Below are 17,877 nucleotides of genomic sequence, written 5' to 3' on the forward strand. Positions count from 1 at the left end.
AAATAAGGACAAATGGTACTGTGCCCCCACGGCGCCGTGGACTCCTTCCCACGGCATCGTAGGCTCCTTCCACGGCGCCATAGGCTCCTTCCCACGACACCATGGGGATGTGTACCGAATTTCCACGATGCCACGAGGGGGTGTGACATCAGCTTACTGATGTCACCCACGACGCCGTGGACGACTTATCTGGCCAGGAGAGAGAGGAGACCCCTCCCTATAAATAGGAGGGTCCCCCTCCCTCATTTCACAAACTTTTCTCGAGTAAGGAGACCCTCCAGGGCTTGTTTTGCCCCCTTTTCACCTTCTTTTCCTCCGTCTTTCCCTCATGAGTATGTGAGTGAGTGGAGTTCTTCGACGTGGGTAGATCCTTCGGTTACCCATCCAAACATAGAGCGATTTTGCTCTTAGGTATTGTTATCCCGTCAGTGTACGGATAACGAAAAACCCCCTTCACAGCCGTTATTCTGTCTGTATACAGATAACAAAAATCTCTTATATAGTCGTTACTCTACCCGAAGTCTGAGTGACAAAACTCATCTCGTATAGCCTCATTCTGTCCGATAAGAGAGAGACAAGCCGATTGTCTGTCTTCACCTGAGCCGTAGGACATCACATATTTTGCCCTCAGTGCGCTTTCTTTTATTTCTTGCATTTCTAGACAGGTATCTATCTCTTTCCCTCTCATTATTTTTGGCATAATGTAGACAATTAAAGTAACTCATTTTAGTGTACATAGTAAATGATTTTTCTTTCTTTGTCATGATTAGTGCATCATAACTTAGCCTTACATGTTAGTATAGGATGTATTATTAAGGGAGAATATTCAAAAACCAGCATCTAGCAGAAAGATCAGTTTATCCGGGCGAGGTGGGTGCCTAACACCTTCCCACCCTCGTAACCTGACTACTTACCCTAAATCTCTGACCAGACCATATGGAATCATGTAGCCCTTTCCGCTAACCCCGGATGGGGCTACACCCATTGGGTCCTAGGCCCTAACCCTAGGTGGCGACTCCATTTCTTTATAAAGCATGATCCCAATCCCCATGATGATATATCGGAACGATACACCGTTATTCATCGAACCCAATCCTTGTCGCCATAAGGCTGAGGAACCCTCGTCCCCGAGGACCACGATACTTACACCACAAAAAGATCAGAATACCCCCATAGTATTCTGGATTACATATTCCAATAGAAGCATAATGGACCTGGCAACTTCTAACAAATGTCTATTTTTCCTTTCAGCAACCCCATTTTGTTGGGGAGTATACGAACAACTCGTTTGATGAATCATGCCTTTGGATAAACAAAAGTTAGAGATGTCGCATTGAGTAAACTCAAGGGCATTATCAGAATGAAAAACTTTAATAGAAGCATCAAACTAGGTTCTTATTTCATTATAAAAATTGTGAAACACTGAAAGAAATTGTGACCGATCCTTTAACAAATAGACCCAAGTTAACCGAGAATGGTCATCAACAAAACTAACAAAATAAGAAAATCCTAACCTATTTTTGACACGAGAAGGACCCCAAATGTCAGAATAGACCAAAGAAAATAAAAACGAGCTATGGGCAACACTACAAGCAGGAAATGAAGAGCGATGGTGCTTCCCGAATTCACATGCTTCACACTCAATATGGGATAGAGAACGACAACTTGGAACCATCTGTTGGATAACCTAGAGGGGGGGTGAATAGGTTATCACTAGTGAATTTTTGTCCTTTTAAAATTTCTTTGAATTAAACAAAATAGATAGAGATAAAATGCGCAAGTAGAGGACACACAAAATTTATAGTGGTTCGGCTAAACTTAGCCAACATCCACTCCTCTCAACCTTGAGAGAATTCACTAGTTACTTCCTTTCAGTACAGTAGGTGGGAAGAACACCTTTACAATCTTTTTCTACGGGATAAGAGGATCCCAATCTTTTAAGGATAAGAGTATCCGAATCTTTTAAGGATAAGAGGATCCTTGCAATGCCTAAGTACAGTCTAGGCCAATGCAAACAATACTTTATACACTTAAAAGCATAAACTAAATACAAAAAGAAATAAAGGTAAAAATACCTAGGCAAGGAGTGTGATGTGTACTCCTTGCAAGTGCCAAATGATGCGAATGAGATGCTTGCAAAATGCAAACCTTCTTTGCAATTTATTCCTTTAGAGAGTAAGCTTGGGAAGGTCCTGTTGAATAATGTAAACCAGAATACCCCCTGGTCTTTTGGGGAGTTTATTTTATGTTTTAAGTCTGTTTTATTACTGCCTAGCTAAGTCAGCTATGGCAAGGGTATTTTAGTCCTGTAATCTTATTATTAAACATTATAAATAAAGGTGCCTGGGTGATCACATTCAATCATTCAAGCTTTCCCAATTCGGTTCGATATTCTAGTTCGAACATGGTATCGAGCTAGGGTTTTAAGCCCTTCTCGATTTCCAAAACCCTTTCCCCCTTCCATCGATTCCCCTCTTCTATCCCCTTCATCAATTTCTTCTCTCTCTCTTTTTCCTCTTTCTTTGGTCCCCTCAACCCTTCAAGGGCAGCACCCATGAGGTGATCCAACTATAGTTCGAGTGCTGGCCTCCATCCCACCTCAATTTTAAAACCTAATTTCAGATCGATAGCTGCTGCAATTTTCCATCTCTGCGATTCAGGACTGCTTCAACTCTTGTGAAAATTGATCTCATAACAGTTGGGAGATCGATTGTGTTTTTTTGGAGCATCACTGTGGCCTACAGACAGCATCTATCCTATCTGAATTTTCATTTATTGAAGACCTCAAAGCTGCAGTCTATTTCCCCTTCTTATCGATCTCAACTGTCAGGGTTTTGAAAAACCCTGACACCTTATCGATTTGGTTCTTCTAGACTGCTGTGCTGTTTGGGAAGAGTTTTTGAGGGATTATTCCCTGATTACATTGCTACAATCGACCCTATTTCTACACCAAATTACTGTTGTTTTTTGAAGATCTATATTTTGTCCAATTCAAGATCGATTTCTGCAGAATTTTGAAAAAATCAATTTTTTTTCTCAAGGATCAAAATCTGCCTTGCTGACTTATGGGTGACTCAGAGGTTACCTCGGCTGCCTCTAGAGGAGATCAGACCAGGAATGATTTCCTGCCCTATGCTGCTGCCATCAAACTCGATGGTACCAATTATCTGATTTGGGCCAGATCATTATCCCTAACTGTGGCTGGCAGGGGACTCACTGGCCATCTTATTGGTACCACCAAACAACCCACTGAAGAAGGGGTTGCCCACACTAAATGGGCTGCCAATGACGCAATGGTGATGTCTTTTGTTCTGAATTCCATGACCACTGACCTCTCTAGTCAATACCTTCTCCTTGACACTGCTACTCAGATATGGACTGCTATCAAGGGTACTTATGGTCGTTCAGGGAATGGTGCTCAAGTTTATGAGATCAGGAAGACTCTTCAAAACACTACTCAAAAGGAGATGATAGTCACTAAGTACTATGCTGCCCTCAAGTGCTTATGGCAGCAACTGGATCACTATGCTCGATTCCAGCCCACTACTGTTGCAGATATTACTGCCTACCATACCTATGTAGATCAGTTTCGGGTATATGACTTTCTGGCTGGGCTTAATGATGATTATGACCCTATTCGGGTACAGGTTCTTGGTCGGGTTCCTTTCCCTTCTTTGGAGGAAACCTTTTCATATGTACACAGTGAAGAGACAAGGAGGGCTGCTATGATGATTACTCCTAAGGTTGACAGGTCAGCTTTACAGACTACTGGTTCCATCACTACTGACACTTCTACTGATAATGTTGCTACTACTGCTACTACTAAAGAGCCTGTGAAGTGTGATCATTGCCACAAACCATATCACACTAAGGCTCAGTGTTGGAAACTTCATAGGAAGCCTGTTGATTTTGAAAGCAAACGTGGTCATGCCAAATCTAAAAACAAGGCCAATCACACTCAAAGTGTAGCTCCAGCTCCCACTACTGACATCGGTTTCTCCCAGGATGAACTTCAAGCTCTCCGTCGTCTATTGCACACATCTGCTGCCCCCACTACATCTGCTGCCAATTCAGGTTCCTTCTTTTCTCGTACAGGTATTTCCTTTGCTGGTCATTGTGCATCAGTAGTTTCCACTCCTTGGATTATAGACTCTGGAGCTACTGATCACATGATGGGTTCTTCCAGTCTTTTTAACACATACTTTCCTGCTTCTGGTAAGGACAAAGTGAAAATTGCTGATGGGTCCCTCCCTCTCCTCCATCTCTGGGAAAGGATCCATTAGCTGTTCCCCTTCTCTGACATTATCTTCTGTGTTACATATACCCAAGTTCACCACTAATCTTCTCTCCATTAGCAGTATCACCAAAGCTTTAAACTGTAAAGTGACTTTCTTTCCTTAATCATTGTGTTTTTCAGGAACTGGACTCGGGGAAGATGATTGGATCAGGTAAAGTGCAAGGTGGATTGTACCTGCTTGATGGAGATCCTGCATCTACACAGGCTATACCTTCTAGACTTTGTTCCCCAACATCTTTCTCTTCTGAATTACACATGTGTCACTCTAGACTAGGACATCCACCTTTAGGTACCTTATCTACTTTATTTCCAGCATTAGGTAAATCTTGTAATAAAGAAGACTTTTTATGTGAGCCTTATGTCTTGGCCAAACAGACACGTTCAAATTATCCCATTTCTAATAAAAGATCATCTTCTTTATTTCATGTTGTTAATTCTGATGTGTGGGGTCCTAGTAGAAAAGTTTCACTTTCGGGTCATCGGTGGTATGTCACCTTTATTGATTGCCATTCTAGGTTTACTTGGGTCTATCATATGAACAATAAAAGTGAGGTTTTTTCATGTTTTCAGCACTTTCACCAGCTGGTTAAAACTCAATTTTAGTCCACTATTCAAATTTTAAGGAGTGATAATGGGCGAGAGTATATGGAAGGTCAGTTCCAAAAATACCTGGCTGCCCATGGGATCCTCCATCAGATCAGCTGTGTTGATAGTCTAGCCCAAAATGGTGTGGCTGAGAGGAAGAACCGCCACCTCTTAGAGGTAGCTCATGCCCTTTTGTTTGCCCAAAACGTCCCTTCTATTTATTGGGGGGATGCTGTCCTCACTGCCGCCTATTTAATTAATAGGCTGCCCAGTAGGGTCCTTAGCTCTCGACCCCCTGTTGAGCTATTACTTGGCTCTTCCTCCTTTGTTGTTCCACCCAAAGTGTTTGGCTACGTTTGCTATGCCAGGGATACCAGGTCCCCGGGCGAACTTGATCCTCATAGTCTTTGGTGCATTTTCTTAGGGTACTCAGCTACCCAGAAGGGGTATAAGTGCTATCACCCTCCATCCCACCAGACTTTTGTCAGTATGAATGTCGTGTTTCATGAGCATGTCTCCTACTATATGTCCCCACCTCTTCAAGGGGAGAGTGTTAGTGAAGATGTGTTGACTGTAGACTCTCCACCTGCTCTCCAGCCTGTTTATCTTGAGTCTGTTCGGCCTACTCCTCCCCCCGAGTCAGGGGGAGAGGTTCCTGTACAGGGGGAGCAGCCCACTCTAGCCCGAACTCCTGTCCAGTCCACTCCAGCCTAGACTCCTGTCCAGCCCACTCCAGCCTAGACTCCTGTCCAGAGGACCATTAGTGAATTTCAGAGGAAGATTGATGCTAGCAATATAAAGACCTATGGAAGGAAACATAAGCAGGTTCAATCAACCGTTGCTCCCGTACCCATCCAATTGCCAAACCTGGATCCAGAACCTGCCTCTCCACCCGGTAATATTTCTTCTCCTGAGTTGCCTATTGCCCTTTGCAAAGGTGTCAGGACTTGCACTCAGCATCCTATATCTCATGTTGTTTCTTATGACTCCCTTTCCCCATCATTTCGTGCTTTTATTTCTTCCCTTTCTTCTGTTCGTGTTCCTAATAACACATGGGAGGTTGTGGTTCTTTCACCTGGGAAGAAAACCATTGGATGTAAGTGGGTGTTTGTGGTGAAACAGAAGGTGGATGGCACTGTGGATAGATATAAGGCACGACTCGTGGCCAAGGGTTTTACTCAGACATACGACATTGATTACCAGGAGACCTTTGTACCTGTTGCAAAGTTGAATACAGTTCGGGTATTGTTGTCATGTGCAGTCAACCTTGGTTGGGATTTGCAACAGCTAGATGTTAAAAATGCCTTCCTAAATGGGGCACTGGAGGAAGAGCTATACATGGACATTCCACCTGGTTTTTCTTGTGACAGAAATAAAGGAAAAGTGTGCAGGCTGAAGCGTGCATTGTATGGGCTGAAACAGTCACCCCAGGCTTGGTTTGGTCGATTCCACAAAGCAATGATTTCTATGGGCTATAAGCAGAGTAATGCTGATCACACACTCTTTATCAAGAGGGTTGGTGAAAAACTCACTGTTCTTATAGTCTACGTTGATGACATAGTGGTTACTGGCAATGATGGTGATGAGATCAGACAGTTGAAGACCTTCCTTGGCCAGGAATTTGAGATTAAAGATCTAGGTAAATTAAGATACTTTCTTGGGATGGAAGTAGCCAGATCTTCAAAAGGCATATTTCTCTCCCAAAGAAAGTATGTCCTAGACTTGTTGGCTGAAACAGGTTTGCTAGGCTGCCACCCATCGGATATTCCTATGGATCCTACTGTTCGGCTCAAAGAAAATGATCGTGAGCCTGTTGATAAAGGCCGGTACCAAAGACTTGTAGGGAAGTTGATCTACCTTTCACACACTCGTCCAAACATTGTTGTTGCTATGAGTGCAGTGAGTCAATTTATACATGATCCCTACACTTCTCATATGGAGGCTGTTCTTCGTATTCTACACTATTTGAAGTTGGCTCCTGGAAAAGGCATCCTTTTGTCTTCACATGGTCACCTACGGATAGAAGCATACACCGATGTTGATTGGGCTGGTTCTGCAGATCGGAAGTTTATTTCTGGGTATTGCTCTTTTGTAGGTGGAAATCTTGTCACCTGGCGTAGCAAGAAATAAAATGTAGTTGCTCGTTCTAGTGCCGAAGCTGAATTTCGAGCTATGGCACAAGGAATTTGTGAGTTACTTTGGCTTAAAGGGCTGCTACAAGATCTGGGTATTCCTATTCGCCTTCTTATAATGTTGTACTGTGATAACAAGGCTGCAATCAGCATAGCACACAACCCGATACAGCATGACCGTACCAAGCATGTTGAGGTGGATAGGCATTTTATCAAGGAGAAATTAGAAGATGGGCAGATTTTTATTCCCTTTGTGACTTCTTTGGATCAGCTTGCTGATACTTCACCAAGGGACTGCCTGGAAAGTTATTTCATCCTAATCTAGTCAAGTTGGGCATGATCGACATCTTTGCTCCAACTTGAGGGGGAGTATTGAATAATATAAACCAGAATACCATGGGGGGTATTCTGGTCTTTTGGGGAGTTTATTTTATGTTTTAAGTCTATTTTATTACTGCCTAGCTAAGTCGGCTATGGCAGGGGTATTTTAGTCCTGTAATCTTATTATTAAACATTATAAATAAAGGTGCCTGGGTGATCACATTCGATCATTCAAGCTTTCCCAATTCTGGTTCTGATATTCTAGTTCTGAATAGGTCCTTTAACCTTTGAAGTCAATTCTTGATTGATGTGGACAAGACTTCAAATATGAGAGCAATTATCACTTTTCACCTTTCTCAAAAGTTAGATTTTGGACTGTAGTGGACAGATGAAAATGACTGACATGTTCTCTATTTATAGGCTCATTAATGGCCTTTAGAACATGTGCAAAATGTGCTCTAACAGATCTATTTTTTACCACTCCGGTCGACCTGAAGATTGATCCGATCGACCGGATCCTAGCCGTTGGAGAAACTAGCCGTTAAAAACTAGTTGTTTGAAGGCTACAGAGGCATCCGATCGATGTCCGGTCGACTGGATCATTGTCCCACTTGATCCGGTCGACCGGATCATCAATGGGAATGTACCCGTGGGCTTGCTGTGAAGCTCGATCGATCCAAACCCTGAAATCTGGTCGATCGGATGCTTAGACCGGATCACAGTCAAGGCATGATTTTGACCGTTTAACTGAGGGGATTGGTCTGGGACTTTTCCAATAATTTTTAACATATTCTAAGGTTATAGGGGGTTCAACTATAACCTCTTAAGGTCCCTAAATGATGCAAATGCTTTTTCATTAATCTTATGCACATGCAATTACAAGTATGTAATTCGTGTGACTAAGTGTGTGCACACAAGCATCTTTGTCCTTCTATCTTTGCGTGACGTCTTCAATCTTCAAAAAGTTCCTTTGATATCTTTTATGCTTGTCAAGCTTTGTCACGTCTTCAAGGTCTTGAACCTCAATGGTCCCTTGAATGTCTTTGACTTTGTGCCTTCCAGTTTTGTGACTTATAGGCCTGTTGACATAAGAACATACACAAGACCATTTCTAATATGTTTGTTATCATCAAAACACTTATGGAGATAGGGGTAGGCTCCCTCAATACCATCAACTGAAGCTTGGATAAGGAGGGATGTCCAAGACGAAAATGCCACTGAAGAGGAGATACACTAGCAAAGGCAGTAGCAACAGTAGAAGGACCAGTGCCATCCAAATAGTATAATTCGGATTGTTCAAGCCCTCCACCAATCGTCCTCTTGGTTTGAAGGTCCTGAGAAACACAATAAGAAGGAAAGAAAGTAATGGAACAGTTAAGGGACTTTGTATGTTGACTAACAGATAAAAGACTTAGAGGCATTTTAGGAACAAAAAGAATAGGATAAAGGTTCATGGAGGATGTGGGAGAGACCACCCAATGACTTGTAACTTTAGTAGAAGATCCAACAGCAAGAACAACAGGAAATGAAGTATTAAGTTTAGAAATGGAAGAAAATAGGTCAGACTTACCAGTAATATGGCAGGAAGCACCAGAGTCAATAATCCACGGGGTGGAAGTCGAAGAAATAAAAGCGGAGTTACCTGTGTGGGCTAAGGTAGCTATGGAAGTGGAAGAAGATGTAGATTCAAGCTGTTGGAGATGCTTGAGAATTTTGTTATGGTCATCACGTGAAACAGACCCAGTGGAGGAAATTCCTGATGTAAATGCAAAGGTGGAGTAACTAGTAATGATGTGATCAACAGGAATGTCGGTGGTGGCAGTATTGACTAACTTGTTAGCCCACTCTGGTCGACCATGTTTTGCCCAACAAGTGTCAACAGTATGATTAGGCTTCCTACAATAAGTGCACTGGCGAGAGGATTTGTCAAAGAGCTATCCACTGGTACCACGACCAGTAGAACCACGACCACGACCACGGTACTGACCACAGCCTCTACTAGAACCTTGGCCGTGGGCAGCAGTGCATGCAGAATTGTCCTTAGCAGGAGCAGAAGAAGTGACCGTGGAAGGTGTAGTAACTAAACGATGCAAGCGGGAGAAGACCTCATTGTGAGTGGGCACCTTTTCTCCAGTAAGAAGCTGACTCTTGACAGCTTGATAGTCAGGGTGAAGGCCAGCCAAAAACTTGGCAACATGAAACTCGGCCCGTTGTTGCTTCAATTGCTCCAGATTAGTAGTGAGGGGCTGATATACTTGGAGCTCTTCAAGGTATCCTTTATATGTACTGAAGTAGTCATTTAGAGATTTATCACCTTGAGAGAAGTGGAGCAGTTTCTCATAAAGTTCATAGGTGTGGGAAATATTTTTCTCTTGGGAGTAGCTTTCATGAAGATCTTCCCAAACACCTTTAGCAAGTGTGTGAAACATCACATTAGCAGTAATGGTAGGTTCAATACTGTTCCATAACCAGATTTTAATAGTAGAATTCTCACCCATCCAATCATCGTGAGCAGTAGTAGTAGTAGAATCCTTAGAATCAATGATAGGAGGGTCATCAGTGAGGCACTTGATCTTACCCTTTGCATGAATGTAAGCCTAGACAGCTTGAGCCCATACAAGGTAGTTAGAGACACCATTCAACTTGACAGTAGTAATCTGAATATGTAATATATCAGTGGGAAGCTTAGACTCAGCCATAGAGGACCAGAACAATAAAAGAGCAGTACTAGTGGTAGTAGCAGGTAGTAATAGTGGTTTTGAATAGTAGAATCTGTCCAAACCAGTAGCAAGCAGTAGAGACAGCAGCAGAGACAAAAAAAAATATCAAACACAAGTATTAGCTCCTGCCGGCAGGGTGTAGTCTTAGGAATGCAGAATTGGAGGTCAGAATGACCTCTAGGTAGTAGGAAACAGCTCCAGGAAGATAACCCTCATCAGCTGGGAGGAAAAAAAATAGCTTGAACTTCAATATTTTGGTAGAAAATTCCCAGATTTAGAAACTGCAGACATAATCTTCATAATTCTAACTTCTTTTTTTTTTTTTTTTTTTTTTTTTTTTAAACCCGAACTTATCTGGGACCCGGGGCAGCCCCTAGCTTTTATTCAAATCCAATCAAAAATCAAAGAATACAAGAGGGGCACATACCGCCTTACCTCAACCCAATGCTTACCGCACTCTCAGCCCTTGGATGGGGAAATCCCACTCCCTTAACAAAAGAAACTGCACATTAAAACCTAAAGCTAGGCATTCCTGCCTTGTCCTCTCAAATGATGCCTGCAAAGTTCCCACCTGGCAACCTTCCCTGAAGGTACATGACCGAGGAGCCCAAATCATAGGCATGATTAGCCATCCAATCCACTGCTCTGTTGCTTTCGCGAAACGCAAAGGCCACTTGAGCGTGTGTCGTGGTGATCAGCTCCAAAGCTTCATTAAACCAATACCAACCCTTCCAGAGTATGCACTTCTTCTGTGTTACCATTCTGACTGTGTTGGCTGAGTCAGAGTTAACCACCACCTCTATCAAATGGAGATCCTGGCACAGCCGTAACCCATCTCTCAAGGCTCTGAGCTCTGCTAAAGAGTTAGTGCAGTCACCGTAAAAATTAGCAAACGCCGCCAGAACCTCTCCATTCCTGTCCCTGATCACTCCCCCTCCTCCTCCCCGGTCGGGGTTTCCTTTGCATGCACCATCCACATTCAGCTTAACCGATCGTATGAGGGGGCACTAGTAGATGGGACGAGGACATTTCAGCTTCACTGGAGGGGCCAAAATGCCGAACCATTGCAATATTAAATCATTCCTGACAGACCCCTGCCTCCCAATTTTGGGAGGCAAGCTCACTTCCTTGACCCAGCTTCTAACACGTTCAATAATTGTTCTTGCAGCACGCCGTCTCTCCCCATGCCTCCTATTGTTCCTCTCCTTCCAAAGCTCCCAACATATCAAAGCAGGCAAAGTCCCTATTATATAATCACTGAAGCTTCCACATCCTGCTACCTCATGCCACAGCCCCACCCGACTCCTAACATCCTGAGAGGGAAGGAAAGGGATGTCAAGAAGCCTAGAAAAGAAGAGCCAGACCTTTACCGCCACTACACCCGCACCAAGGACATGATCTATCGTTTCCCTCCTTGGCTGGCCACAACAATTGTACCTAGATGCTAGGGGGATACCCAGTGCCATGAGGGAGTCATCCATTGGGATCCTACCTGTGAGGAGTTGCCAAGAGAAGAACACCATTTTAGTGGGCAGCGCTTGATTCCATATCCATTTCGCGAAGGGAACCCTAGGATAACCCTGCCGGATCTCATGCCAAACCGACCTAGTAGAGAAGCACCCGTCGCTGGCCGGGGACCAAACCATAACATCCTCCCTGTCAGAGAGCACAAAATTCCCCCGGACAATGCTGTTCCGAACAACATCAGAATCAATGCTGCCAATAATTTCCTCCCTCCAGTTCCCTTCCTCGTCCAGCGCATCCTTCACACACAGATCCAAGTCAACCGGCATGGCGTTATCAACGAAATCAATCAAAGGTCCTACTCCCACCTAGTTATCAAGCCAAAAGAGCACCTTGCCCTCCCCTAGCAGCCACCTTGATCTTTCCAACATGAACCCCTTGAGCACCAACACATTACGCCAAGTTTTGGAACCAGTTCTTTGTAGCCCGACAAGCGCCGGATGCAAGCCTTTAAAATATTTGGCCTTGAAGAACCTGCCCCATAGCGACTGTTCTATCACACTTTCCATAGGCCTTTAAGCCTAAGGGAGAGGCCCACATCCTCAAGCAGCCGAATTCCAAGACCTCCTTCCTCCTGGGGCCTGCACACCTTTTGCCAATTCACCCAGTGTCTACGATTGCCCCATTCAGAGCTGTCCCAAAGAAAGCTAGCCAAGATCCCATATATCTTTCGAATGGCCGCCTTAGGGGGATCAAGTGTGGAGAGGACATGAATAGGCATTGAAGCGAGCACATGCCTAAGCAACGTTACTCTCCCCCCTGTCGACAAAAGCCTCCCTTTCCAGCCCGCCACTCTGCTCCTGATTTTCTCCACTAGCCCATCAAAGTAACAAATTTTAAGCCTACCTGAATAGAGGGGCTCCTTCATAATTCTGACTTTATTAGCTTGAAATCTTCATAAGCAGCAATGGTAGACAAGAGGAATCCCTAGTTCATATGTATACTGTGAAGAACTAGGACAATAGCAGCAGGTAGGCAGCACAAGGAGTGCTGCAGACAATATCAATTCCTGTCTCTGAAGAGACTCTCAAAACCACATGAAAGGAGCATCGATCTTTGGTTTATTTACTGCTATAATACCATGTAACAATAAAGCAATTAATAAACCAGAGATAAAGAAGGAGAATAAGAAGCAGAAGAAGAGAAGGAGAAGAAAAGAAGGAGATGATGGGAGAGACTACAAAGAGAAGTCGCAGACTTCCTTGGTTCTCTCTTCCCCTCTCAATTGTATTATTTAAAGAGAAACATTATAGCACATGGAAGAGAAACCTTCCTAAACCAAATTACACAGAAATAGAAACTTAGCTATACTAGAAACCTAAGAGAAATAGAAAGTTTACGAAATAGAAGGTTAGAGAAATAGAAGGTTTAGGAAATAAAAGGTGATGTGTAAAGTGTATATGACACATATGTTTCCCCATAGTACATATGGGTCATGTACCCCAACATGGTGACTTTAACATGTATCAACCTGTATCGAACTGTATTGGCCGATACATATCGATACTCTCACAAAACCTTTAATGTACGTATCGTATCGGTATGTATCGGTCTATATTGTATCAGTCCATATCGGTCGATATAATATGATACCAATCGAGACATACTATTTTCCTAAAAAAAAAGGATATGTATCGGTTATATCGTATCGATATCAACCAATACCGATACATATCGGTCTGTATTGTATCGTATTGGTCGATACTTTAAATAATGGTTTATTTATCCAATAGAAGTAGGACAAGATTCTTAGATAGAGACACCACAAAGAAGCTTACAAGTTGAGAGTCCTGCTTAATCCAAGCAGCCACAGCAACAAAGTCAGTAGGGCAAGGATTAGATCCATCAAGGAAATTGAATAAACCTTGGCCCTTTAGAAACAGCACAACTTGCTTGCGCTATATGAGAAAGTTGTAGGGAGTCAATTTGATAGAAAGAAAGTGGTTTTCAGAGGGGAATGTAAGTGATGAAGTAGTGGAAGAAGAGGGGGAGAGTGAAGCGGCGGCGGAGAATTGAAGAGAGGATTCAGTAGCCAAGATAGTAGAGAGCACCGACTAGGGGAGATGAAGGAGGGCACCACCATAGGAGAGGATCGCCACGCTTGTTGGAGCAGGGAAAAAAAAAGGAGCTCTATGGTACCATTTTAAGTCATGAAAATATATTCATTAATCATCAAACGATTCTCTACAGTGTAGCGTTATATATAAGAGTACAAGATATTACAATCAATATTATAATGGGATTTGGAATCCTTGATAAAATGGAAACCTATATCACATGTGAATATTGGAGAAATCTGTCAGACCCCGGCCCGATTAGTAAGGGCAAGATGTGACTGAATGTCAATTGGCATTCAGTCGATCCCCCAAGATCAATTAGTACAATACTCCTAGTCACAGTTCATAAAACACAGTAAATCATCGTAGCAGAAGAGAATAACCAGTAATAATAACAATAATAATAAAGAGATTAGGTGATAACTAAGTATTTATATTAAGTGAAACCTGTGATACAATGTATAGTTCTCAAAAGGCACCACAAGTACAAAAGTACAACAATATCTACATAATATACTTCACAAAAGAAGTTTATAAACACAAAAGGAATAGCCTGCTCCATCAGGCCAGATTAAGTGAATGCGCATGCATCGCATCCATAGAAAGCTTTATGAACTTCAAACTTCTGCACCGTACGGTCCTCATCGGTGGAAGTCCGAAGCCAAAATAACCACATCATCTGGTTTCTCAGAACCAACAGTACTATCTGAAAAAGAAGGGGTACCACAGGGGTGAGTTCCACTGAGCCCAACAAGGGAAACATGCAAACACAAGCATATAGTCCATGATGCATGACCTACATCTAAGAATGCTACTAACATCAATGTCTAGGTCTCATGAGGTATAAATACTACTGTAGTAGGTATGATATTCTCAGTCACGGAATGAACTCATCGGTCTTCCCAAGAATACCACTCTACTATGGTGGGGACCCGCCAGTTTTGGAATATACACATCAGACCCCGATGAACCCCTAGTAATAACCTTACTGTTATTCCCATTCTGGTATGTACTCATCAGACCTGGGACAATGAATGATATTTCGGTATTAACCCTTCAGACCTGCCATGGGTTATCCAACACCTTACCCCTGTTGGCAAGGGTCGTAGCATTTGGGTTTATGCTAGCCTAACCGCATGCATTTCTAAACATGATGTCGTATGAGGCAGCAATAGATAGTAATTTAAAATTCCAACATTATTTCTCAATACATCACAATAGATCATAGTAAAAGTATACAAATGCAATATGAAATGACACCTATAACATGCATTCATATAATGCAAAAAAAAAGCTACAAAACTACATGATTATACTACAATGATGATGAATGTCAATGACAGCCAGCATAAATAGTAATTAAAGAAGAAACACTCCCAAAGAAAAAGTCAGAATTCCCTTACCTGTATTGGAGGATAATCCTAGTCAATTGAAGCTCCAAAACACATAAACTATTACACCTCTTGATATTACTATTGCCTATATGACCAATATACAACATTTGTTGGCTCTAACATAGCCCTGGGCAAAAGCCCAAAGTATAAAAGAACTAAATCCAAGTCCATAGGTAGAACCGGATTTAGAACTGGCTGAATCCAGTTGACCCTAGGACTTAGCTGTCTGAATCCGGTTGGACAACCAGTGGCTGTTTTGAGATCCAAAATTCATGGATCATTCATGTATGGGGTTGTTTTCTCCAAATTGGTTTAGGGGAAAGATAGGCTACAACAAATGGAAAGTTTTGACCCATTTGCATGTAAGATCAATTTAAGTTTTTTAATTAAAATTAAACAAAATAGAAATTCTACAATTTTTGGGAACATGGCTGAAACCAAAGAAGAAAATAAGATGTTGGTATTTCAGCATGGTTTTGGTGATCTACCAAGTTATACTCAAGTCCATATTGGGATTCTATCACAAGCTATCTAATACCTTAGGTCTAGGCTGAATTGGGTTTTAATCCCAAGAAGAATTCAGAAAGATAAATAGAGAAGAAGTTGAGAAGTTAGGGTTGAGGTTGGATGATGCCCTAGAACAATAGATTGGTTAAATAAGGTTGGGGTTTAGGGTCTTTAACAGCCCAACTTAAGGTTTATCATTCTAGGGTTGGTATGGGTCAAGAATTCAACCATTATATTCAACCATTATAGAGGAGAAAAGAAAGGAATTTGGGAAAACAGATTTAAGGTTTAGATTTCCTACCTGAAATTAGAGTTCAATTGATGATGGCAGCCCCAAATTCCCAAGCTCCAAGTGTAACTCCAAGTTAGAAAGGATTAGCCCTAGCTTTTCTTCTTCTTCTTTCTCTTTACTTAGTTTCTTCTAAGGTCCCAAAGCTGAAATCGTTTCTTGTTTAGAGGTAAGAATGAATCCTAGACTAAGGATTCATTATATAGTAAGTCTTACTAAAGGCTGTTTTTTTGTTATAATTAGAATTGGTTTAAAGAATGTATACAAATCTATTTCTAAAGTAAATTAATTACATAGTTTAAGTTTTTAAGTTAAAACTTAGGCCTCTATAGGTCATGGAAGTGGGCCCGGGTATGTTGACATCTAAGTAGCCAGGATCTACAAAGAGGTGTGGGTCCCACTAGGCAAAAATTTCTTTTTGCCCCTAGTACAGTAATTAAGCAAGAATACAATATATATATACATAGAATGAGATTTTTACCTATATACTGGCCTAGGATATGGTGAGGTTCTGCATATGCTCGATCCAGTATGTTTGGCATAAGAAACTAATATGCTGGGATACGACAGGATTCTCAGACTCAAGGATAGCTTGTTGTCCTGGCTCCTCAAAATCCTTCATAGGTGTGTCAATGGACTGCTATGAATCCACCACTGATGCAGCCCACAACATAGAGGCAAGCATAGACACAAACCCAAAACCTGTAATCACACAAGTTCGAAAAAGTTCAAATTAGAGGTGGGTTTCATAAAATCCATATCACATGTGTTGCCTAATATGAGAGGACACTGATCTTGAGTGTCCATATCGAGTTGGACTCTCAAGATCGAATGATATTCAGCGAGGCATCAAAGTCCCCAGCATGAAATTTGAAAGAAGATGTCACAAAATTGAAGTTTTGGGTGAAAACTTGTCCGTCTAGGTATTGTTGGTGCTTTCTGATTTCTGGAATCATGATTCTGAAGTCACATGTGCCTTTTAATATGCGTATCGCATTGTATCACGCCGTATCAGCTGATACGATACGTACTGATACTATAATTTTTTTCTCAACTCCTAAATCAATTGTATCAAGAATATTGGTACGCATCGATTCTATCATATCGTATCGCTCCATATCAGCTGCTACAATGGGATACTGATCTATAGATTCTATGCCATTAAAAAAAAGAGAGAAGTATCTCATTGTATCATATCGATACCGATACGTATCGGCCGAGATGAAACGATACGGTGCTATACTTTAAACCATGGATAAGGCTGATTTGTTGTTAGAGAAGTAAGAAACAAACTATTTTGTCTAGATATAATGCGAAAGCTTAGTACAGAGCCATGGCTTATACTGCAGTTAAGTTGATAAGGCTAAAATCCTCTTATCCAAGAATTTGAATTTCTTGTCAATCAACCTGTTAATATGTTTTTTGATAGTCAAGTTGCTATTTATATTGGTAGTGATCCAGTTTTCCATAAGAGGACCAAGCATATAGAGGTTGATTGTCATTTTGTTCGAGATGCTATGATATAGAAACTGATCTCTATTGTTTTGTTAGTTTCATAAACTAACTCGGTGATATGTTTACCAAGGCTTTATTTTAGAATGTTTTTCTTCAAGGTTGTTCCAAGCTGGGCATGAGTATATCTATACTCCAGCTTGAGGGGGAATGTTAAGAGTTGCAAGTTATGAACTATAGGGGTATTTTTGTAATATTATTTTGGCTGCAGCCAGTGGGATATATTTCTTTTCTCCCACTCAGTCTACCCTATATTCTCCCATCTTTCTTCTTCCTCTATTACGTAACCCTAGACACTGGTTAGTTTGTTAACTGTTACTATTAAATATACAATGATATTTGTATATAATTTCCATTAAAGAATGATATGATGATGAGTTTCTATCAGTTGTCAATTTGTCATTCATTTAGGAACTAATTGCGTGCTCGGGTTCATTTGTTGAAATGGCCAATGCTGCTGATCTGATACAACGAAAGCAACGTTCTGAGTTTCTCTGTAAGTTCGCTGGACCCTATATACATTTAAGCTAAACCTGTCT

General features: G+C 41.7%; 1 protein-coding gene and 1 long non-coding RNA gene across 2 annotated transcripts in view; one reads left to right on the top strand and one right to left on the bottom strand.

Moving 5' to 3' along the window:
* Positions 1-5,712: 5,712 nt before the first annotated feature.
* LOC122663886 lies at positions 5,713-17,831 on the bottom strand. The gene is made up of 3 exons (XR_006333237.1): positions 17,754-17,831; positions 16,914-16,922; positions 5,713-5,723 (listed from the first exon to the last, which is right to left on the bottom strand). It is a non-coding gene; the product is annotated as an uncharacterized LOC122663886 (long non-coding RNA).
* The window catches only part of LOC122663885 (thylakoid lumenal 29 kDa protein, chloroplastic-like), a 57,942-nt gene continuing 57,787 nt past the window's right edge, over positions 17,723-17,877 (top strand). The window contains exon 1 of the mRNA XM_043859552.1: positions 17,723-17,834. Within this exon, the coding sequence (XP_043715487.1) occupies positions 17,783-17,834 (52 nt within the window). The 5' untranslated portion in view covers positions 17,723-17,782. The remainder of the gene's footprint in view (positions 17,835-17,877) is intronic.

Source organism: Telopea speciosissima, chromosome 6, assembly GCF_018873765.1.
Source record: "Telopea speciosissima isolate NSW1024214 ecotype Mountain lineage chromosome 6, Tspe_v1, whole genome shotgun sequence".
Lineage (NCBI taxonomy): Eukaryota > Viridiplantae > Streptophyta > Magnoliopsida > Proteales > Proteaceae > Telopea > Telopea speciosissima.